The following is a 24,154-nucleotide window of genomic DNA, read 5'->3' on the forward strand; positions in this document are numbered from 1 at the left end:
CTTTCCCAGAACTGAAGGGCACATGCACAAAGTCACAACAATCCACAGAACAACTGGGCCTAATTAAACAGAACTCACACTTATGACAGGAAACAATGGATCTGATGATCTTCATTAAAGGCTGCTGGCTGCCTGTGAAGAAGCTAAAAGGCAAAATTTAGGGGGGCTCTTAAGGCCATCAACCAAAAAATGATAAGACTGAAAATTAATCTCCACTGCCTGAGGTGCTAACCGGCCCTGCTGCACAGTGCCTATCTTTGGGGAAGGCGAAGGAGGGCAACACATGTTCACGGTGGCCTTTCCTCCTAGTCAAGGAGACAGGAGGCCACCCTCCTGCTTGATCTCTCTCTGTATAAAGCTTGAGACAAGCAACCAAACCCACACTTGGGTCTCTGGCTCAGCCCTGCTTCTTCTGTACAGAGCCATTCTCCTTTCAATCCACGGCCACTCTCTCCTTTCGGCTGCTCAGACCATAAACCTTGGGGGTCACACGGATTCCTCGCTCATCCCTCACATCCAAGCTATTGGCAAGTCCCGCTGGCTCAGACTTCAAAATGCACCACCAGGGACTTCCCTGGAGGTCCGGGGGTTAAGACTTTGCCTTCCAATTCAGGTGGTGTGGGTTCAATCCCTGGTCAGGGAGCTAGGATCCCGCATGCCTTGCAGCCCAAAACATAAAACAGAAGCAGGATCGAAACAAATTCAATAAAGACTTTGAAAACGGCCCACATGAAAAAAATCTTAAAAAACAAACATACAATCGAGCCATCAATAACCTCCTCCACTGACACCATCCTCTCACCTGGATCATCGCCAAAGGGTCCTGAGCAGTCATGCTGCACCCCTGCTTGATGCTACAATTCATTTCCAACATGGCAGAGAGTGTGATCTTGTTAAAATGTACATCAGACCATGTCATTCCTGGGCCTCGGTCCCTCCAGTGGCTCCCAGCAGACTTAGAATTGGAAGCCAAGGTGTCACACAGTGGCCTCCAAGGCCCTACCTGGCTGGCCACTCCCTCCCTTCCGTCTCTGATCACATCTCCTTTATAGGTATATACCAGGCTCCTGTCACATGTCCCGCCGGCCTCCAGGGCCTCACCCCACACCTGCTGCTCCCTCTGCCCAGAGCTGTCTTCCCCAGCCTGGCAGGCCTCAACTCAGTCTCCTCCAGCAGGCTTTCCTCCTCCTCATGATCCATTGGGCCTGCACCCTCCCCTCCTTCGAGTCTCTCATATTCATTTGTTCTAACACCGCACACAGGAAGTCCTCAATACATATATGCTGAACAAAAAAGTTGATGCACTCGAAACTGAACTCTTAGCCTCTCCCTGGATCCCAATCCCCAGACCCTCCCACCGTAACCACCCTGTGTCCTGCAAGACCAACACAGTAGAAAACACGGCAGCTTCTCCCAGGATAGTTAAAAGCATCCGTGGGACAGGTGGTGGCGGCGGGGTTGGGGAGTGTCTCTGTCATCTTTTCAGGGGGAGCTCTACCCCGGAGGCCCTCTCACCTGCTACTGAACTGGGTCCCAGCACAGCCCTGGCCTGCCTGGCTCGTCCTGGAAAGATCACACATCCAGGAGAACAGCTGCGAGCAACTTGCTTCCAAATGGGGTCCCCACGTCCAACGTGGTTTTCCCAGCTGCTGAAATGAGTTAAAGCAGCAGCGCCGGGTCTCTGTTTTCACAGGAGCCACTCTTTTTCAGCCACGAGTGCTGCTTCTCCAGCACATTTGATTCACCTTGAACTTGGGAATTCGTAGAGTAGAAGGGCTGGGGTGGGGAGAGGGACAAGCTGCCGCAGTCACCCGGCTCTGGTGGTGACCTCCCCAAGCCCTGCTCAAACTCTGCAACTGAAGGAAATCGGGGTTCAGAACCTGTACCCCTTGGGGTGCCAAGCTTCCCGTTTCAATTTCAGAATTCCTGGCAGCCTGTCATCCTCACTTATTCTCACTTTCCCTGCCTTTGAAGAACCGGCCCTGCCAACTGCAACAAATAGTATTTAAAAATATCTTGCTGGATTATACTGCCCTGCCTTCTAAATTCCTCACAATGCCTGTCTCTGTCCCACACAGTATAAAGAAGGGTGTAGCTTTTTTTTTTTTTTCCCTCACTGCTCCCTGCTATAAATATCTGGGGCCGGGTAGGCAGGCTGCAGACACCGGCTGCATGAAGTCACCTCGGGGCTGATCCCACCACCCAGCAGGCCAGCCAGGACCTGGACGCAGCTGCTGAGCGCTGGAGGGGTGGGTCAGTCAAGAGTAGACAGAACTCACCTTCTGGGGAAAGTGGGGGAAGAAAAACTCTAAGCAGAGTAATCACAGTTAATCCTAATATAAAAAGGATGCTGTTTGGTCCTACTACCCGGGCCATCTTTTCAAGAGCTTGGCCAGCCCCATCCCAAGCCATTTCTTTCCCAAGGATACTAATTACAGGGCTTGACCTTAGGAAAGTGACATCACATCCACGTGGGGTCTAGAAACATTATCAGAGACAAAGGGGCCCTTGGAGAATCTAGTCCAACCTCTTCACGCCATAGATAAGTTAACAGAGAGCCAAGAAGATGGGAGTGATTCACTCCAGGTCATGGAGAGGCCAAACTCCAACCCAGAATTTTCTGGATCCACAGCCTTCACTCTCTGAACTGGACAGTCCAAGATGCTTGTGCACATACTTGCTTGGTTGGTGAAACGAGTGTTCATGAACAGCTGTCCTCACTGCAAATAATGCTTTCAATGTCTTAAAAGATACAGGAGACAAGTTGTAAAAATTTCAACTAAACTTTGCTGCCTCAATTTTAGGGACAATTTTCTTGCACTAAAAGGCTTGTTTCACTCTCCTTGTGGTCTTTAACCTCTCCCCACCCCTAACCTTCTACCTCTGGTACTTCCAAATTCAGCTTTCCTATGTAATTTTTGCAACATGGACCTGACCACCCCCTACCCCTAACCTCTTGCCTAGCTCAATTTTAGAAAACAATGGACTGAAACCATTAACCATAAATGATTGTGTGTGTGTGTATATATATATATATATAGCAAAATATTCATGAGATTTCTCTTTTTCAAGTGACAAATTCCTTTATAACCCCGGCGTCAGGAAAAGGTCTAACACCCGAGTTATGGGCTAAGCCATTGATGATCTATCTCATTTTACTACCATCAGCGGAATTCAGGTGGACTCTAGGAGTTCAGTCCAGGTGGCACTGAGCTTGAAGGTGGTTCCACAATATCAAACAGTTAACAGGACTGAAATCTTGATTATCAGTGCTCTGGAAACACCTTGAATGAGAAGGTGACTAAATCTCTCAGAATTGAGCTGTTATTTTCAAAATGATATGCTCCAAACTGGAAGCTGAGCATACCAAGCCCAAATCTAAAGTTCTGGGGCCCTCTTACCCTGTTTTCTGTCCCTCTCTGCCTCCACGTTTGAGAATCCTGCCTTGGTAAGAGTCAGGCCAACAGCCTCATTTAACAGGTGTGCCAGCCCCAATCTTCATTCCCTGCTGGGACTGCTTTGGCTTGAAATGCTACGTTCAGCGCCTTGCAAGAAATGCCAGGTCAGAAGTCAAATTGCACGAGGGAGGTAAAGCTGATGGCAGCCTCGCTCTTCAGGCCCTCTCAGCCCAGGTCTGCTGGGGTAAACATCTCCTTCCTCACTTGCAGTCTTAGGACAGAGGCCGGGGGCGTTTCTGAGGTCAAGCTTTCAATCAACAACAGGGGTAATGGGAGGTCTGAGGCTGTGGTTACGATGCGCTGGGGAGCAGACACACTCCATTTCTGAATTATAAAAATGAGTTTTGGAAAACTCTCTTCCTGAGCTCTGGCAGGCTCCTTAACATCTGGATAAAAGATGTGGGAAAGTTTTCCTCTCTGCTGCGTTATCTGCTCTGCTCCTCCCCGTCATGCGTCTGAACCTTCCAGCCAAAGAGCGTCACTTTTCCAACACACACACTCTGGCTTCCAGGTCTTTGCTCACACTGTTCCCTCTGCCTGGAAGCCTGCATGCTCTCAACACCATTTCCCCTTCCCCGTCACAGCCCGGCCCGCCCAAATGCCCCTGGACCACATGCCACATCCTCCACAAAGCAGCCCCGACTCCCTTCCTCCCACCCAGCCAGGGTTCACCTCTCCACTTTGAGCTCTCCAGTCACCCAAAGCTTCAAGGTCCCCATCTATGGGGTGGACAGTATATCTGTCTTACAGAGCGGCTTGGGAGGATTAAGTGAAATGGCTCATGAAAAACACCCCTGATGGGCAGTGGGGAAGATGTGGCTTTAGCATCATCTGTCATTTGAATGTAAGGACCCTAAACATCCTTGGAAAGATCCATGGACATGCTCTGCTTTCCCGGTGTGCGTGCATGGTCATGCCTGACTCTTTGTGACCCCATGGACTGTAACCTGCCAGGCTCCTCTGTCCCTGGGATTTCCCAGGCAGGAATACTGGAGTGGGTAGCCACTCCCTTCTCCAGGGGATCTTCTCAACCCAAGGGGCGAACCCAAGTCTCCTACACTGCAGGAGGATTCTTTACCGTCTGGACCACCAGGGAAGCCCCTTGCCGTCCCTACTAGATTCTAAACTTCTTGACAGGCAAGATCCATTCCCGTCCTCCTCCCATCTGTCTCCGTGACCTTGGATGTAGCTGGCGCTCAGCAAGTAGCTGATTAACGAGGCCGGCGTGGCATTCCTCAGGCTTACTTGGGTGTTGTTTCTATAGCTTCTCCTCCCAATTCTGCAAGCTGCTCCAAGCCTACGCCAAAGTTGCAAAACCATTTAGGCCTTTTTTAAAACAAGCAAGAAGACCACAAAGTATGTTTACATGACAGGCCGGCAAACACAAAACACCTGCTGTCCTGTGGCTCAGGGCTTGGCAGCTGCACGAGGCAGGGTCCCAGACACATAGCAGAGTGACTCCCCAGCAGAATGAGCGCAGCTTTGAGTCTGTACCATCACTGTCCTCTCAGCAGGGTCAGCCTTGAGCTTAGAGGGTGGGTCGGCTCTCACTGCCAGCCCGCTTCATCCCAAGGGCAAGTGGAGCCATAACCGAGCAGGGTGCAAAGGTGCTTTTTCCAGATTCTGTAACTTCCTCCTCCCGATTAGTCACCCAGGAAAGCTGTGTGACTCATCCTTGTCACCCTGGGATTTGGGTCACGGTCCTTCCCTGCACTACCAATGCCCACTTCAGCAAAAAGTGAACTCAACGGGTGTATGCAATACAGTTTGCAAAAAAAATAAGTGATTAGAATGACTATCTTATGTGCAGGCCCAGTGCAAAGTCCCTTACAGAGAACTTTAGTAAATCCTCCCAAACCTCCTACGAGTCGTGTACTCTTTTCAGCTTTACTCCAGAGCAGTATTTCTCAACCAGGGGCAATTCTCCGCCCCCCTCCCCCTGCAACAGACATCTGTCAGTGTCTAGAGACAACTGGTCAGCTGGGGTGGGGAGAGCGGGGCGGGGAGAGCAGGGCAGGGAGGATGCTACTGGCATCTAGTGGGTGGGGGCTGGGATGCAGCTAAGTATACTTCAGGGCACAAGACGCCCTGCAACACAATGTACCCAGTCCAGGGATTTCCCTGGTGGTCCAGCAGTTAAGAATCCATCTCCCAAGGCAGGGTATGCAGGCTTGATCCCTGGTCGGGGAACAAAGATCCCAAATGTTGCACAGCAACAAAGCCCTTGCATCGCAACTAGAGAAACCCCCACGTGTGGCAACTGAAGAAAAGCCTGTGCGCCACAACCAAGCCTCAGTGAGGCCAAAATTTAAAAAAAAAAAAAAAAGTGATGCAGTCCAAATCCTGTTACAGAGGAAGAAACCAAGGCACAGCAGTGACCCTACCCGGGATCACGCAACTCACAAGGGAGGGTGCCAGGAATGACACCCGGGCCGCCCCACCCTGGGCAAGTTCTCAATGCTCAACTCAGCGTCAGCTCTGACGTCCTGGGAGCAGTGAGTATTCATGGGGCATAGCTGCCTGTGGATGAGAGCCGGCCCCGTGCTTTACAGTCGGGGACTTGAAGTGACTTGCTCCAGGCCCTAGTAAGAGGCAAGGCAATTTGGGGCCCAGCTCAGACTTCAAAGCCGGAGCATCTCCATGCGTGCTACGCCGAATCCTTCTCTCCCTGTGCTCCCGGCTCTGAGGTTTCACCAACGGCCCAACACTGTAGGGGACTCGGAGGAAATCAAAGGCCCCTTCACAGAAGACTTTCTGCCGGCTCCAGAGCAAATGAGTTGAGTGTCCTGAGGCCAGTGACCTAAACATGGGCTCCCTTTGGGTTCTCTCCTGCTGGGTGTCCTCCTCCAAGCTGGCCCTCCCCCCTCTTGGAAGATGGAGGTGGCAGCTTTTCCATTCCGCTGAGCTTGTTGATCACCCAGCAGCTGACACTTGTAAGGCCCTCCCTGGGTGGCAGAGTTCCCCGCCCCTCAGAAGTAGCAATAAAGGCACCTTAAAATGGATGCCACCTGCGGGACACTGTGGACCCACCAGCAAGAAGCATTTAAACAGCATAACATCCTCTGGAGGGAGATCCATGCTTGGGCCTTGATGCCTGGTTTTCACCTTGATTGTGAAGATTCTCTGGAATAAACGATGTAAAGTGCCTGGACACACCAAGCTAATAACAAGCAAGATCTACGATAAGTACCACTGAGTCTGTGAGCCTGACCCTCGCCTCCACTGGCAGAGGGGCATATACTGCCCTGTCCCGCTCTACCTTTGCTTCTGGGACTCTTCACAGAAGCCCAGGGCTAGGACGTGAGTGACATGGGGCCTGGCCCTGGCCCAGCCGTCACCAAGCTGTGAATCCTGGGTTCCCAGAGACCCTTCTGTGAAACAGCATCCCACTCGATGGGTTTTTATAGGCAGCGGGCAAGATCCCAGATGAAAAGGTTTCTGAGCTGTGCAGAGGTCAGGCCTGTTATTACAGCTGGAGGAGTGTGGAAACAGAGACAGCGCACTCGCCCACAGCCCCACCTGCGGGGAGGACAGGTACTGATGGGAAATGGGATAAGGACCAGCCTGATGATTTGCAGTCCAGTGTCCCTGGCTTATTTCAGACCTGAGATGTTGGCCACGCATCCCTGGGATGACTCGGTAGTTGAATGCCTTAGTGCCAGCCTCAGATTGGAGGCAGATGAGGTGCAACGCAGACGCAACCTCTTCTGAGCAGTGCTGTGCTACGCTCACTCAGTCGTGTCCGATTCTTTGCCTATAGCCCCATAGCCTGTAGACCACTAGGCTCCTCTGTCCATGGGATTCTCCAGGCAGGCATACTGAATGGGGTTGCCATTTCCTTCTCCAGGGGATCTTCCTGACCCAGGGATTGAACCTGGGTCTCCTGCATTGGCAGGTGGGTTCTTTACCATTGAGCCACCCGGGAAGCCCTTTGAGCAATAATCATTCACAGACTGCCCTCTAGGGCAGCTCTGCAGGCAAGATGGGATTGGTATTGCTGTTCTTAGGGGAACTGAGTGCCTCTTTGAACTCGCTCTATCTGTGGCCAGTTAGATGGCTGCAGTGAAACCCTCACTGTGGGTACTGCACACTGAAGGGAGCCCCCGCGACCCGAAATCCCTCCTATTTACACCGACTCATCACAGTGCAGGGAACCATGTTCGAGGTTAGAGGATCAAAAGATTGAATGATGTCCCCATGGTTTAGATACCCTCCAAAATGCTGCCTCTCTTCACCAAGAACTTGAAATTCTCAGCCAAGGTAGAAAGCGGGGAAGTCTTCTGAGGACGTCAAAGGATTTCAAATGAAGTTTCTGGAATTAAACATTTTGTATGGTGGGATCAATCATGTATTCGTCCGACTGCCACTCCTGGAAGTGTCCGCTGTGTGCCAGACCCCCGTGGGAGGCATAGGGGAGGCACGGATGCCCATGAGCCCACAGAGTGATGGGAGAGACACACGCAGGAAAAAATTCAGGAATCTGCCCTGGGCTCTGGGGAAATTCACAGAGAGGTGGCCCTTCAGTTGGTGTGGAGGCAGGTAAAACTCCCGGAGGAGACAGAACAACCCTACCTTGTTCTTCTAACAACTTAAAGCTGGGTTGCATTTCTCAGGCATTCAAGGGGGAAAAAAAAAGTCTGCATTTCCACAAGCTTGCTTTGTTTCAGTTTTACTAGCTCTCTTGGCTTCAATAAAACAGTTAAAAAGGAGGGTAGCTGCTCCCCCTCCCCAAACTACGCAGGTGTGGAAACTGATTAAACAGCAACTTGAAGGCAATGGCAAGCCAATCCAGTACTCTTGCCTAGAAAATCCTATGGATGGAGGAATCTGGTAGGCTGCAGTCCATGGGGTCACTCAGTCAGACATGACTGAGCGACCTCACTTTCACTTTTCACTTTCACGCATTGGAGAAGGAAATGGCAATCCACTCCAGTGTTCTTGCCTGGAGAATCCCAGGGATGGGACAGCCTGGTGGGCTGCCGTCTATGGGGTCGCACAGAGTTGGACACGACTGAAGCGACTTAGCAGCAGCAGCGGCGGCGGCGACTCAATTAACCCTTGCTCCTGGAGTTGATTATCACAATGGAAACCCATCCTATAAGCTTGCTGTTAAATGAGTCCTACAACTAGAAGAGCTCTCTAGACACAGCCCTTTTATCTCTCCGCTGCAAATGAGATTGTTGGGACTTGCCTTAGCTGATAAATAAGCAAATAATTCAGAAAGGTCCTCACTTTTTTTTTTCCCTTTGAGATCCTTAGACAGCAGCGGTATTGATATATTATCTATTCCTAATGAAATTCCAGAAAGGCCTTCCTTGGCCATCATTTAAATTAGTCCCAGTCATACTATCCCATCCCTTTGCTTTTGGTGGTTGGTAATAACACTTACTGCTGAAAGTAATCCCTATTTGTTCACTTTTTCCTTGTCTCCTTCATTAGTTCACTTCTTGAGAGGAGGACCTTCCCCCTCCCCTGATAAATCCATAGTACTTTTATTAGTGGTGCAGACAGGGTCAGTGGTCAATAAATATTTGTTGAATGAACTGCAACTATTTATTAAGCATTTATTATGTGATTCAACCTTTAAAAATCTATGATATCATCCAGTCTCACACCAACCTGAAGAGTTAAGTGCTGTTATTACCCCCCCATTTTACAGATAACAAAATTGAGGCTTAGAATGGTTAAGATATATGGCCCAGGTCACTCACAGAAACAGCAGAGGTGAGTTTCAAATCCTTACTGCGATTCCAAAGTTTTCGCTCCTTACCATTATGACGGTGTTCCTTTCATGTACATCCTGGTTACTGCCTTGGAGTAGGAATTTCTCATCAAAACCCTGTCATTTAACCTAGCATCTCTGAATGGAAGGAAATTATCTCCAAGGCCGTGGACATTCATGAACATTTAGTAAGAAAGATGGCCAGGGAGAAACCCCAAGCGATGCTCAGCATGAAACTGACATACAACAATGAGCAAGGGAGGGAAGAAGGGAGGTGTGGATGAGACAGGCTTCTATTTTCTGCCAGCTCCCTGTTTATAAATACCACTCTATTAAAGTGGTTTCTCTACCTCTCTTAAGGAAGCCACGAAGATAGCATCACTTAATGACACTGCCCTGGGAACAGGCACATCGATACCAAATGAGCAAGCAATATATAACTCCTGCTGTTCTATGAAGCTGAGATCATGTTTTATAAACACCATAGAACTTTTATCATCCATCTTGGGTTGAGCAAAACCATATTTGCCCAGTACTCTGAGTAATGGACTGGACTAGATGGATTAGGGCTCTTGAATTCCCGGCTGGAAGACATTAAAAGTTTAAGAGCCCTATATAGCTGACTCAAATGCGTGTGCCCTTGCTGTATAATTAGCAGGCATAACAACAATAAATATATAATTTGAAGGGAAGACCAGCAGGACAAGACTGTGAGCCAGCAACTCTCCCTCCTGTGTGCGGCCATTTGCCACTTAGACTTCAGCTGTGTAGATGGTAACCTTGCTGGCCTTGGCTTATGTTTAGGATCTCTCCACTTCTTTCCTAAGCAGTTTGTGCTTCCCTCTGAAGTCAGCTCTCAGGCATAAGTAATTCATTGCCTATTAGACATTCATTTCACTTTGTCTAAAGGGACTTAATAAATGAGCCTGGTTATTGTTTACTGGGGCCACCCTCAGGTTTTCATGTATAAAAAATGAGCATCCATATTACTCAGGGGAAGCAAATGGTCACCTGTCTCGCAGTAGAGCTCCCTGGAGACTGAGAAGTGAACAGAGGGACACGCTTGCTCTGGGCATCCTGGAGATGCGTTGCCTGTCACACAAGAGCCCTGCTGTCTCAACTACCATGGCTTAAGAAGGATTGTTTGGGGTGCAGGACGGAGGGGAAGAGGTCAAATCACGAGGTCAAAACCCCACCCTGTAAAGAAAACCCCAAGGAGTGATGACCCTAGATAAGAAATAAGCCCGTTCACGGAAGACACCTGTGTTCCAGCCACTTCTCACATTCTGAATTTTCAGAGGGCCCCGAGGCGGCAGCTGCTCTTAACAGCTTCAATTTACAGTTTGAAAAACCGAGAAGTCTCTCAACCTGAGGGGCACGAGTTCTGTATGAAGGGCATGTTTTATTTGTTTGTCAGCTATTATCCACCTTAGGGCCTTGTTTTTTTCTCCTAGGAGTCTTCCTTCTTTGAGTTTAGACTGGGCCTCCCCTCAGCCAAAAGTTCAGACTGCTTCCCCTGGGCTCTGACAACTGTATGGAAATCCCCCTGCCCTCCACTTCCTCTCCTGGAGCCTGTGTTCCCCGGGCTGATGCCACAAACCTGGAGGGCAAAGCACAATTATCAGCTGTGACATCATCAGCTGAGATTCTGGACTGACCTCAACTCTGACCTAAGAGGAGGAAAATTAAAAGGCAAATGCACTTCTTGCCATTCCTGGCATCTCCTTTCAGCTGTGCCAGAATTAAAAACAAAACCCAACAAAGTCAAAGTCAGCCATGCTGGTAGAGACAGACTGTCTTCAAAATGAAGTCTTTATATGTCAACTGCTCCCCTTGGATATCAGATCAATAAAAACAAAGCTGCTTCCTCTCCTCTAGTGGCTAAAAGCTTGAACTCTGGAGCCTGCCTTGGTTCAAATTCTTGTCACTTAATATCCGTGTAAGCTTGGGTTAATTATTTGACTGCTGGGTACCTCAGTTTCCCCATCTATCTAATGGGGATAATACTATAGGTACCTACCTAATAGGGTGGCTGGGATTACTTAAGTTTATATATTAAAGTGCTAAAAACCAGTGACTGACACACTGTTAAGTGCTAATTTAAAATTTTAGCTATTATGATTATGTAAAACCACACTTAAATGTGACTCCCTTTATGCCTTTTCCACACCCACCTGGCCTCTTCCTCTGTACTATTTATTTGCCACTGAATGCAGGCCCTAAAATGGCCCTCCAATCAGACTGTAAGGATGTTTAGCCAAAGTATCATTCTAGAGAACGGATGGTTTGCTGACTCCTGAAGTTGGAGTCTGGTAGGCAGTTTACTGTTGAACCCACGTCACACCGTAACCTTTCCAGTGAAAAGGTCATGTGCTTCCCTGCCACTCTTTGCACTGAAGCTACGTCCTCTTTCAGAGAAGTGCAGCTACCTGAAGGTTTCCTTCTGGCCCTTGACACCATGCTGTCTGCCCATCCCCCAACCCCTCTTCCCCCGCGCTTGGTTGATGACTACGGGGTCATCCTTTCTTTCAGCAAAGTCTAGAAGGTCATGCACTTAATACAACATAGGGTTTTAATTAATTGCTCACTTGGTTGGTGACAGCTTGGAAAATCAAGTCTGGGAACTGGTATGTGATTCCTTTTCTGGGAAGGGGATTCAGAAGTCACCATGTTCCATCACCCTGGGCTCAGAGTTAAGAACCCATCACTACCACTCCACCTTCCCCCAGAAGGCCCTGAAAGGCATCCTTCAATCCAGCAAAGCCCAAGGTGGTGGGTCCGGGTCCTGGGCATCCACTTTCCCTCCTTCCATCCCACTTAGCCAAGACTTTGCAGCCCAGACCCTCTGGCTGCTGCTACTGTACTGGACAGAACTAGGACCGAACCATAGTTGATCTACCCAGTGGTTGGGGAAAGAGACCAACTACAGACCCATCCAGCAAGGCAGAGGGCCACAAGGCAGTCTGCTTCACACCAAGAGAGGTTCAGGGATGGCTTCATCAAGAGGTTCAACCAGTGAATGGCCCCCAACAGCGACAACACGACGCAGAACAGGAAGCAGAAGATCAACCACTACTTTGCTCTCCAAAAGTTAGTCACCTAAAGAACCACCTCGGGAAAGACTCTTTAATGAACTCTTCTACCCAAAAACCAAACGCTTTCTCTCAGGTCTTGAATCTCCTTGGTCCTAGGAAATTCACCCCCTGCGTAGCCCAGGTTGGATTTCTCCCCTACCAGGTCCACGGGCCCGGAGCCCGCGCCCTTACCATTGGCGTTCTTGCCGCAGATGAGATGCTCATAGGGCTGCAGGACGCCCCAGAGCTCGGCGTCATTGTTGATGACCATCTCCAGGGCCTCAGCGGACACCTCCCCGCCTCCGGCCCCTCCGCCGTCGGGGCTCTGGCTGGCGAGCACCCTGGCCCGGATCTCTTCCACCAGATTCTCCATGCAGGCGGTGAGTGAGATGGCCGCGTACTCGTGGATGCGCACGGAGATGCGGGTGTCCACCATCCAGCGAAAGAAGCGGCCCACTGAGAAGGTGAGGCCGCAGCGCGCCGACTTGCCCCGGCGCAGCCCGTCGCCCGCGCTCATACTGTATAGGGACAGGGCCTTGACCGCGGCCAGCGCGCAGCTCTCGGCCAGTGCCCAGCTGTGCACCAGGCGCACGGCGCTTTGCACCTCGAAGCGGGTGCATTTGGCGTGCAGCACGCTCAGGCGCTGCGCCTCGCGGGCCACCCGGATGAGCGCCCGGCGGAGCAGCCCCGCCAGGCGCCTGACCGCCTCGGCGGCGAACAGGGGCTGCCGCCGGCCGCCGGCACCTTTGCGAAGGACCCGGGCCACGTCTCCCTCGGTCCAGGGGAACTCTTCCAGCTCGGGCAGGCGCGGGCAGCGCGAGAAGAGGTCGGCCACTTCGGGGTCCTCGGGCAGCACCGTGTTCACCGTGTCCCAGCTGTTGTGGCGGCTGTTCATGGAGCCGGAGTAGCACCACCAGGCCGCCCCGCGGTGTTGCTGCGCCGAAGAGTTGAGCGCCTGCGAGTTGGACTTGGAGGACGAGAGGCTGAGCGAGCGGCACGAGTCCCCGGCCCCATACCCGGAGTCCAAGGTCAAGTCCTCCAGCGTCTTCAAAGTGGAGCTGTACGTCCCGGCCATGGGGAGCCTGCCCGGGGCGGCCTCGCCGAGCGAGGGGCGCTCACAACTCCATGCGCCCTTCCCCAAGTGGGCAGAAACAAGCTCTAGGCTCTCCGGGGCGCCCTCCTTTCTCTCGGCACCGCGGGGCTCGGCGGCCGCATCGCCCGCCCGCCTACCCGGCGGCCGCAGGAAAGTGGGCGAGATTCGCGGCGGCCGGAGACCCACGCTCCCGGCGTCCCGACTCCGAGCTGTCACTGGAACGATCCTCCGCCGCTCCTCCGCCGCAATCCCCCCGGTCCACCTCAACTTCCCTGAAGCAGAGCGTCTATCCGCAGAGAAGGGATCCCGAGAGAACAGGGCGGCGGCGACCGAGTGAGTCGGCTCCCGGCGCTGCGCGAGTCCGGGACCGACCGGCGAGAAAGCCTTCTGCAAACTTCTGCGCGGAGCCAGCCGCCCGCACAGCTGGGTACTGGGCTGCCGCCGGCATGCAAATAACCCGGGCGGCCCACCAATCATCGGCCGCGACGGGCAGGGGCTGCACCAATGATCTCCCAGAGGGGCGGTCACTTTGCTGATTCCACTCCGCCGCCGGTGAAACCCCGCGCGGGCAGAGGCGGGGCCAGAGGCCGAGGTCTGGAGGAGCCGCCGAGGGCGCGGTGGAGGAGGGGGAAAGACGGCGAGTGAGCGACCCGGAGGGTGAAAGGGGGGGACCGAAACGTTAGGCTCGGGAGCTGACGAATTAAAGGGGTAAGGGAAAAGCCACTGTGCATTGCCGCCTTCCAGGCTTTGGGCGTCCGCAGCTCCTTTTCAAACCCTTTTGGTGCCGAACACCAAAGCCAGCGAGTCGAGTATGGGTACGGGAGCAAGAGAGGTTGGGACTAGAGGAGGGGACCGAGGCCTGGGGGAGGGGACCCAAGTCGGACGCCCCACCTCTCCAGACTTTCTGCCAAGCCCCTCCCCCTTTCCCGAGATGAAACTCCAGTTGTATTTGGAGGGAGGAGTTTGCCCCTGTTTGCTTCTCTTCCCAAATCCGTCTGGCTTTCTTTACGTTGCTTTCTAGGCTCCAATCAGAATAGAAATTCTTCTTAATCTGGCATCTGATAAATGGACAGCCTCCAGACGGCTGCGATTCAGCCCTCACCTCTCCCCACCACTTGAAATATTACACACGCAGTAGTCTGAGTACTACTCCAGGGAGAAGGCCGTAACTGATCAGATCTGCAAGAGTCGGTGACTTTCCTGTTAAACTGTACAACGCCGCTTGCTGTGTTGGATCCTTCTTGTGCTTCAGTGTCCGAGTGTGTGCGCTGCGGGGTGGGGGTGGGGGCAGTGTATCACACACGTGGGTAATGGGTGTGCGAAAATGAAAAACGTCCCTAGTTGTGGCCTGCGCTTGGAACACCTGCCTGAACCCACCTCTTCCTAACGCTGTGCCCTCAGGCGAGCCCTCTGTCCGGCTCAGGACTCGCTTTCCTTCCGGGGTAAAATGAGAGCTGACCTCCAAGCAGCACCGTTGTAAACCTGTCTCTGCACTTGTCCAGAGGTGGAATCCAGCAGATCCATGCCGGGTCCCACCCCGGCCCGCAGCTGTCCTGTAACTATTCACAGACACGTGCACGAACGTGGACACGCCTCCTCCTGTGGAGCCACAAAAGCAAGAAGGAGATTGTGCAATCATTTCCCTCAGGTCAGCCTCCTCCTGAGCTCTTGAATAGCTGCTTTGTACTATATCTCACAGGGTCTTGACCTTAGGCCGTGAGTTGCATGCGAACTAGAAATGTCTGGTTTCTCTCTCTCCTTCTTAAATTAATTGCCCTTTCCCGGTGAAACTCCTTTTGCTTTGGCAGTTTTGACTTAATTTTGCCTTCCAGCGCATCTTTATTTATGCAATACCGCCGCCTGGTGGTTATAACTGGGAATGGCGTTGAGGCTGCAAGTATTGCTACTAAAGAACGATGCTAAGTCCGCAGGGACCAAATGAAAAGAGAACCAAAGATGTGACTACATCTTCTATGACAGAGATGGGAAGTCGAAGTAGGTAAGGATGTTCAATTTGTTTAAAAATGTGAAAAGAAATTTGATGCGATTTAACTCTTATTAAGGGGAATATCGGAGAAGGCAATGGCACCCCACTCCAGTACTCTTGCCTGGAAAATCCCATGGACGGAGAAGCCTGCTGGGCTGCAGTCCATGGGGTCGCGAAGAGTGGGACATGATTGAGCGACTTCACTTTCACTTTTCACTTTCACGCGTTGGAGAAGGAAATGGCAACCCACTCCAGTGTTCTTGCCTGGAGAATCCCAGGGATGGGGGAGCCTGGTGGGCTGCCGTCTATGGGGTCGCACAGACTTGGACACGACTGACGCGACTTAGCAGCAGCAGCCGCAGGGGAAATATAATAGTAAAGCAGATGTCGCCCTCTAATGGACATTTAGAGGAAATAAATTCGGTCAAGTTTTTTTTGGATCGGGTTTTCTTTTTTTTTTTTTAATCATTTTGTTGTGCGCCTCCATAAAAAGTTAACCCTAAAATAGGTAGCGACTGGGAAGCTGCTATATAACACAAGGAGCCCAGCCTGGAACTCTGTGAGACCTAGAGGGGTGGGATGGAGGGGAGGGAGGGAGGATCAAGAGAGAGGGGGCGTATGTATATATTCAGACCTCCCAGGCTGCGCTTGCACCGAAGACTCAGGCGACATCTAAATGTTGCTGGGGAAGAAGGGGTTCTGACCAAGCCGAATGTGCTCCATAAAGGCTATTTTCTATATATATATGTTGGGGAAAAGTCACTTTAAAGACTAGTGTTGTTTGGAAGCAAAGCTTTTTCTTTTTTGTCAATGGAATGCAGTTTCTTTTTTAAACTATTAAATCACAAGGAATAACAGATGCCACGATCTCCTCTTGATAAAAGGACAGACTGAGATTTGAAAGAAGTTTGCACAAATCTGTGAAACATAACCCTTTGCATTATTTTTTATAAGCATCAATTGCCATCTTGTTTTTTTGTTTGGGTCTTAATTTCACCATTGTTGGTGAAGAAAATTTTCAATAAATACGCATTACCTGTATGAAGCTAAGGAGCTTCCCAGGTGTCTCAGTGGTAAAGAAAGTATCTGCCTGCCAATGCAGGAGACAGGGGTTCAATCCCGGGGTAGAGAAGATCGCCTGGAGAAGGAAATGGCAACCCACTCCAGTATTCTTGCCTGGACAATTCCATGGACAGAGGAGCCTGACAGGCTATAGTCCATGGGATTGCAAACAGTCAGACACGACTGAAAACACACACATATGTGTATTTTTATTTATTGCTGATTCTCCTTGTTGTATGGCAGAAACCAGCACAACATTGTAAACAAAAAAATTTTTAATTTAAAAAGTAACGAATATGACTTAACTGGAAATTTAAGACAGGGAACTTACTGAATGAAAAGATTATCTAGGAAACTATCTGGAATGAATCTTGGAGGAAAAGAGCAAATGGGATTTATCTTAATATATTCTAGTTACTTGATGACTTGACGTGTAAAAAGAATCAAACATTTGTTGCTGTTGTTCAGTTGCTAAGTTGTGTCCAACTGTTTGCGATCACATGGAATACAGCATGCCAGACTCACCTGTCCTTCTCTATCTCCCGGAGTTCGTTCAGATTCGTGTCCGTTGAGTCAGTGATGCTATCTAACCGTCTCATCTGCTGATGCCCCACCTCTTCTTTTGCCTTCAGTCTTTCCCAGCATCAGGGTCTTTTCCAGTGAGTCAGCTATTTGCAACTGGTGGCCAAAGTGTTGGAGCTTCAACTTCAGCATCAGTCCTTCCAGGGAATATTCAGGGTTGATTTCCTTTGGGATTGACTGGTTTGATCTCCTTGCTGTCCAAGGGTCTCTCAAGAGTCTTCACCACAATTCAACAGCACCAATTCTTTGTCACTTAGCCTTCTTTATGGTTCAAAGGATATCAACGCTATGACAAACCTAGACAGCATATTAAAAAGCAGAGACATTACTTTGCATTCAATTGTCCGTATAGCCAAAGCTATGGTTTTTCCAGCAGTCATGGACAGATGTGAGAGTTGAACCATGTAGATGTTTTTCTGGATTTCCTTGCTTTTCTCTATGATCCAATGAATGCTGGCAATTTGATCTCTGACTCTTCTGTCTTTTCTAAATCTAGCTTGTACATCCGAAAGTTCTTGGTTCATTTATTGCTGAAGCCTAGCTTGTGGGATTTTGAGCATTACCTTGCTAGCGTGTGAAATGAGTGCAATTGTACAGTAGTTTGAACATTCTTTGGCATTGCCTTTCTTTGGAATTGGAATGAAAACTGACCTTTTCCAGTCCTGTGGCCACTGCTGAATTTTCCAAATTTGTTGGCATATTGAGTGCAGCACTTTACTAGCATCATCTTTTAGGATTTTAAATAGCTCAGCTGGAATTCAATCACCTCCACTAGCTTTGTTTGTTATAAGGCTTTCTAAGGCCCACTTGACTTCATACCGCAGGATGTCTCACTCTAGGAGAGTGACCACACCATCATTAAGACCTTTTTTGTATAATTTTCCTGTGTATTCTTGCCACCTCTTTTTAATTTCTTCTGCTTCTGTTAGGTCCTTACCGTTTCTGTCTTTTATTGTGCCTATCCTTGCATGAAATAGTCCCTTTATATCTCCAATTTTCTTGAGATCCCTATCTTTCCCATTCTGTTGTTTTCCCCTATTTCTCTGCATTGTTCATTTAGGAAGGCCTTCTTATTTCTCCTTGCTATTCTCTAGAACTCTGCATGAAAGTGAAAGTGTTAGCCGCTCAGTTGTGTCTGACTCTTTGCTACCCTACGACTGTAGCTGCCAGGCTGTCTATGAGATTCTCCAGGCAAGAATACTGGAGTGGGTAGCCAGACCCTTCTCCAGGGGATTTTCCTGTCCCAGGGATCGAACCCAGGTCTCTTTCATGAAAGGCAGATACTTAACAGTCTGAGCCACCAGGGAACTGCATGCCTACCAGTAAATTTCAGAATCCTGTGAATGTTAAGTTGCACTGCAAGGATTTGTTCAGCAAAATTCAGTGGTGGGAAATGCTACTGGACACACAACTGAGTTTCGTTAGTGAATTACAAGGAAACAGAGACGGAGAGGAAACCTGTATACTGAAAGAGACTTAGAAGACATATCAGCCAATCACAATGTGTGGAATTTACTTGTAATTTTTTAAAAATCGATAAACATTTGACCTTATGAAACAATTGGAAATCAGGAACACTGGATATTTGCTATTATGAAACCATTGTTAGTTTTTTGATGTGGCAATGGTAGTGTATTTATATTTATTAAATGTTTTTATCTTTTAGAGACACACACTGAAATGTGTTTTGTAATTTTCACCTAAAAAAAAGAGAGACTTCCCTGGTTGTCCAGTGAGTAAGAATCTGCCTTCCCATGCAGGGGATGTGGGTTCTATCCCAGGATGGGGAAGTAAGATCCCACATGCTGAGGGGCAACGAAGTCTGCACAGGGCAGCAAAGACCCAGCACAGACAAAAAAGAAAGAAAAATCTTTCTGGAAGCATCTGGTAAAGGGGCTAGAAAGTCATGACAGACGATTAAGACCGTAGATCTCTTGTCTTTGATGTATTCCCCAAGGAGCTCTATAGTCCTCTTGAGGACTGGAGATCCACACTAATCCCTGTCTGTCTGTGTTTGCATTCTGTGTGATGGAGGAGAAAGATAAAGAGAAAGAAAGATACCAATAGAGAAGAAGAACATGGAACCCACTGAAAAACGAACCAACTGACTGCAGTTCATCTCCCGGGGAGCTGGCAAGCCAGATAAAGTACAAAACTTCAGACTAAGGAGAGAATGGACGTGGCTTCTTATATATGCGTGTGTGCTTAATGAAGGCAATCTGGTAGTAATGCGCTTAATCTTAGGAATGCAAATTATATCAGAAAAAGAGAAAGCAAACCCACATTCTTAACTCAGGCCTGGCCTAAACATAATCTTCGAAGAAAAACAACTGTCATGTGGCTGGATAAGTTAAAAACAACATGATGAAACCAAAGCAAACATTGGGAGAACTTCCAGTGGAGTGAGCAATTCGAAAACAGATTTGGGATTACCTATGCAAAAGTTATACAAGACAAGAGCTTGAAATAAAATGTACAAACTTTACCTTGGGCAATGTCTCATATTTGTTACACAATTTCTTACAAAATAAAAAAACAATGTGAAGGTTGTTGTTGTCGTTCAGTAGCTACACTGTGTCCAACTCTTTGTGACCCCATGATTGCAGCACACCAGGCTTCCCTGTCCTTCATTATCTTCTGGACTTTGCTCAAGGGAACAAAATACTGTAGAATTTATCTTGAAAGAGAAAAGGTTAATATTATTTAAGTACAGAGAGAACTCTCTTGGGCTTCGCTGGTGGCTCAGTGGTAAAAAATCTGCCTGTCAATGCAGGAAACTTGGGTTTAATCCCTGCATTTGGAAGATCTCCTGGAGAAGGAAATGGCAACCTCCTCCAGTGTTCTTGCCTGGGAAATCCCATGGACAGAGGAGCCTGGCAGGCTACAGTTCATAGAGTCACAGAAGAATTGGACATGTGCTAAGTACCATGAAGTTACGTTAGACAAGGTCCTTGCCATTAAAAAAACACATGGCCAACATGTAGAAATGGGCACAAGAGACTAACTCTCCTGCATAACAAGCTTTGCAGTGCTTCTCAAAAGCCACTCACCAAGGGCCAGTACCAGTTCATGACTCACCACATGGATTGATGCATCTAAAGGAGGAATGGTACAACCACAAGGAAGGAGGTCCCCCATGGAATGCCAGAGGGCTGAAAAAGATGCAGGTAGGTAGATGAGCGTGCCACAGTCAGCAGAACAGCGTGCGGTGGCTGAATTTCAAGCAGAGCACTCAGTTACCGGAAAAGCACGGATGGTGGAGAAACCGTGAGGGAATCCTATTTCTTGTGACCCACGGTAGCCCATTCTTGACACAGGTATCATTTTTCTGGACCTCAGTACTAAAGAGACAGACAGGCAAAACACAAACAGACCCACAGACCTAGAAAGCAAGCTTATGGTTACCAAAGGAGAAGTGAGGGAGGCATAAATAAGGAGTTTGGGATTAACACATATACACTACTGTATATAAAATAGGTAGCCAACAAGGGCCTACTGTAGATCATGGGCAAGGATACTCAATGTTTTGTATAACCTATAAGGGAAAAGAATCTGAAAAAGAATAGATATGTAAGTGTATATAAATGAATCACTTTGCTGTGCACCTGAAACGAACATAACTTTACAAATCAACTATTTCAATTTAAGAAAAAGTGGTTTTTGTGTTCTTGTACATGATGTGCCAAAACCTTCCAAATAAAAAGTTCTACTTGTAAAAAAATTAAATAAACAAAAAACAAAGAGATATACAGATCATTTGAAATGAAGGACCCCAAGTTGACTAAGGAAGGGGAAACATAATACACTTTTCCAAAGCATGTTCTGCTGAACAATCTTATGAAATGGTCTGTGAAAAAGGATTCAGTGGTTAAGTTTGGGAAATACTGCACTCTGTTTCCCCCTCTGCTATATTCATGATGCAATATTTTATTTAAGACTCTGTTTATACGGCTTTGACCTAGTATATCTTGGGCTTAACTGGGCAGAGAACTCCAACCTGCCTACAGAGTTGCTGCAAAGTGACTGGGACTTTTTATTTAACTTGAAGCAGAAAAGACAACTCCATTGTTTATGAATCTGCTCAGGCAGTGGTGGTAGGGCAAGACCCTTGGAAAGAATCCAGATAAATCCCAGAACAGGTCAATGTTCATCTGACCCCTGCACAAAGCTGGAATTTGATGATTCTGTTGAACGCAAGTACTATTCCAAAGGTAAATATAAACCTAGGGGACTGGTCCACAGGGGAAAGGAGGTGGTGTGCGTGAGGGTGCTGGCACGAGCAAAAAGTCCACGAAGTGAACAAGACGGGGGAGGTATCGCTCCGAGAGGGAGCTCTGCCTGCCAGGCAGCTGGTGCCTTAGATGTGACAGCTGTTATTAGAGATGCAGCCATCAAGATGTTAAAGGCAAGAATTTTAAGGGACGGGCTGAAACTTAAAGCTCCAAGGCTGAATTATAGCTGCAGGACAGAAAACCCAGGAACATTCCATTTTAACCAGAGGCACTCAGGTGATTCAAACAGGGTGGGGCCCAGGAAACTCACTCTTCAATATATGCCTTAGGAAGTTCTCCTGTTCCCAGCAGGTGGCACTCTCCTTCATTTTGCTAAAAGCTTTCACTTAAAAAAGTCTAGTTCTTTAATCAGGAACTGGATCTTAATTTTATTTAAGTTTAAAGTCTCCTGAGTGGGTAGATCTGGGACCAAACAGCTATTCCTACTGATGAATTTCTTCCAAAGTTTGAAGATGTCTCTGTCTGCCCTTAAGAAAGGGCAACTCCAAGCCCAGGGATAGCTGATTTGTAGGTGGGACTGGAATAAGTGATTTTCAGAGTTCAGACTGTGGTCTCCTTAGGCTTTTTAATGCTGAATTCATTTGAAGACAATTAAGGCTACAAATATGATGGGAATATATCTTAATTTAACACCAAAGGGTTAAAAATTGAGCCTCTATTTTAGTCTGTTTTATTTATTTTTTGGCCTCACCGCTCAACTTGCAGGATCTTAGTTCCCCAACCAGAGTTTGAACCCAGGCCTTGACAGTGAAACTGCCTAATCACAGCCAGGGAATCCCCTATTTGAGTCCTCTTTAAAAGCACTCTGAACCAAAGTAAGAAACCAACTTAGGACTGAAGAGGTTACTGGATTTTAGGGATGACCCCTGTGTTATAGATGAACCCTGAAGCACATAAAATTTCTTGCCTCAATTTGGTCAACAAATCAGTATCAAAAACCTGATGAATAACCAAGATTTGTGACTTCTACTTGAATGATCTTATTTAAACACTTTAAAAAACCTTTTTGTTATTGAAAATTCCAAATGCATTAAAAATACAGTTTTATAATGAACCCCCATGTACTCATTATCCGACTTTAACAATTATCAGTTTGTGGTCAGCCTTGTTTACACTGTCACCTACTTCCCCATCTCCAATATTTTTTAAGCAAATCTCAAGTATCCTGACACTGAGGAATGTTCATCTAAGCCTTTGCTGGGCTGACACAGTGGTTAAAGGGACCATTCTGTGTTTTACATGTTCACACCGCCACATTCATTTGCTTGTTTATTTTTGGCTATGCTGGGTCTCCATTGCCGCACGAAGACTTTCTCCAGCTGTGGAGGGCAGGGGCTACTCTCTAGCTGTGATACACAGGCTTCTCCTTGTAGAGGCTTCTCTTGTGGAGCACAGGCTCCAGAGCTTAGTCGCTGTGGCATACGGGCTTAGCTGCTCCTCAGCATGTGGAATCTTCCCGGACTAGGGATTGAACCTGTGTATCCCCTGACCTGGCAGGCAGATTCTTACCCACTGTGCTAGCGGGACCATCCTTATGAGTCTTGCTAGTTTCACATTGAGAAATATCCCCTGGGGTCCCAAAATACATCTCTGATGCCAAGAAGACACTTTCACATGTGGGCTCGCCTTAGGTTACGGGGTTCAGAGTCCACTTTCCTAGGCACTAGTTTCCCCTCCAATGTGAAAATCTCCATGGTATCAGGATGAACAATTACTGTTACTCTGTTTTCGTAATTTCTGAAATAAAGCCAATACACCCAAACATTTATCAATAGGATATTGAAGGGAGCAACTCTCTAGTAATTATTTTTCCTGTGTATGGGTTTTGGTTTTTAAGTTATCACCACCCCAAGCAAAGTTAGAAGAAAGATGCCTTTAAAGTTTATATTAGCAATTTAGGATAGCGCCTTTTGAAATATTAACATATTTTTCTCCATTTAAAATTTGTATTTAAGTAACAACCGTAAAACCATCACTGAAAGTTGACAGAGTAGGAAGTGAAAGTCCTTTGCTGATTCTTTCACGCTCATGCCTCTGACCTGCTGGGCATTCAGAATTTTTCCTTAAGCTTAACACACACATCTCGCTACACACACTCACTGCTTTTTCTCTTTTCACAGAAGTGGGCTTGTGTAGTAAGTAAGTTCTACGAGATATCATGGTCATCTTCACAAGTTAGTCATGCATTTTACTGCAGTCTTTTTTTTTTTTTTATATCTAAAAAAGAATTTTATTAAAAAAGCACAAATGCAAAGAAATGAACAGAGGAAAATTTATGCGTCGAACCTGGACTGGTCACTTATGAAAATATACATGCTACAATTCCATTCTCTCCAATCATTCCACCTTCACCCTCTCCCACAGAGTCCCAAAGACTGTTCTAAATGCCTATGTCTCTTTTGCAGTCTCTTATACAGGGTTCAGGTTACCATTTTTCTAAATTCCATATATATGCGTTAATATACGGTATTGATGTTCTTCTTTCTGGCTTACTTCACTCTGTATAATTGGCTCCAATTTCATCCACCTCATTAAAACTGATTCAAATGCATTCTTTTTGATGGCTGAGAAATACTCCATTGTGTATATGTACCAAAGCTTTCTTATCCATTCATCTGCAGATGGACATCTAGGTTGCTTCCATGTCCTGGCTATTATAAACAGTGCTGCAGTGAACATTGGAGTACATGTGTCTCTTTCAATTCTGGTTTCCTCGGTGTGTATGCCCAGGAGTGCGATCGCTGGATCATATGGCAGTTCTATTTCCAGTTTTCTGAGGAATCTCCACACTGTTCTCCATAGTGGCTGTACTAGTTTGCATTCCCACCAACAGTGTAAGAGGGTTCCCTTCTCTCCACACCCTCTCCAGCACTTATTGCATGTA

At 48.0% G+C, this 24,154-nt stretch overlaps 1 protein-coding gene and 1 long non-coding RNA gene across 3 annotated transcripts in view; one reads left to right on the forward strand and one right to left on the reverse strand.

Annotated features, from left to right (window-relative positions):
• Positions 1-13,755, reverse strand: part of ABTB2 (ankyrin repeat and BTB domain containing 2) — a 187,483-nt gene extending 173,728 nt beyond the window's left edge. Inside the window, exon 1 of the mRNA XM_055423820.2 lies at positions 12,447-13,755. Within this exon, the coding sequence (XP_055279795.2) occupies positions 12,447-13,329 (883 nt within the window). The 5' untranslated portion in view covers positions 13,330-13,755. The remainder of the gene's footprint in view (positions 1-12,446) is intronic.
• A 172-nt stretch (positions 13,756-13,927) lies between these two features.
• On the forward strand, positions 13,928-19,465 carry LOC129554745 (uncharacterized). 2 transcript variants are annotated; one of them, XR_008685645.2, is made up of 4 exons: positions 13,928-14,055; positions 14,369-14,538; positions 14,749-15,346; positions 19,013-19,465. It is a non-coding gene; the product is annotated as an uncharacterized LOC129554745 (long non-coding RNA). The 2 variants fall into 2 exon arrangements; XR_008685644.2 differs by having other exon boundaries at positions 14,369-15,346.
• The last annotated feature ends 4,689 nt before the right edge of the window (positions 19,466-24,154 follow it).

The sequence above is a fragment of the Moschus berezovskii genome, chromosome 14 (assembly GCF_049115385.1).
Source record: "Moschus berezovskii isolate FMDL1 chromosome 14, NW_MosBer_1.0, whole genome shotgun sequence".
NCBI lineage: Eukaryota > Metazoa > Chordata > Mammalia > Artiodactyla > Moschidae > Moschus > Moschus berezovskii.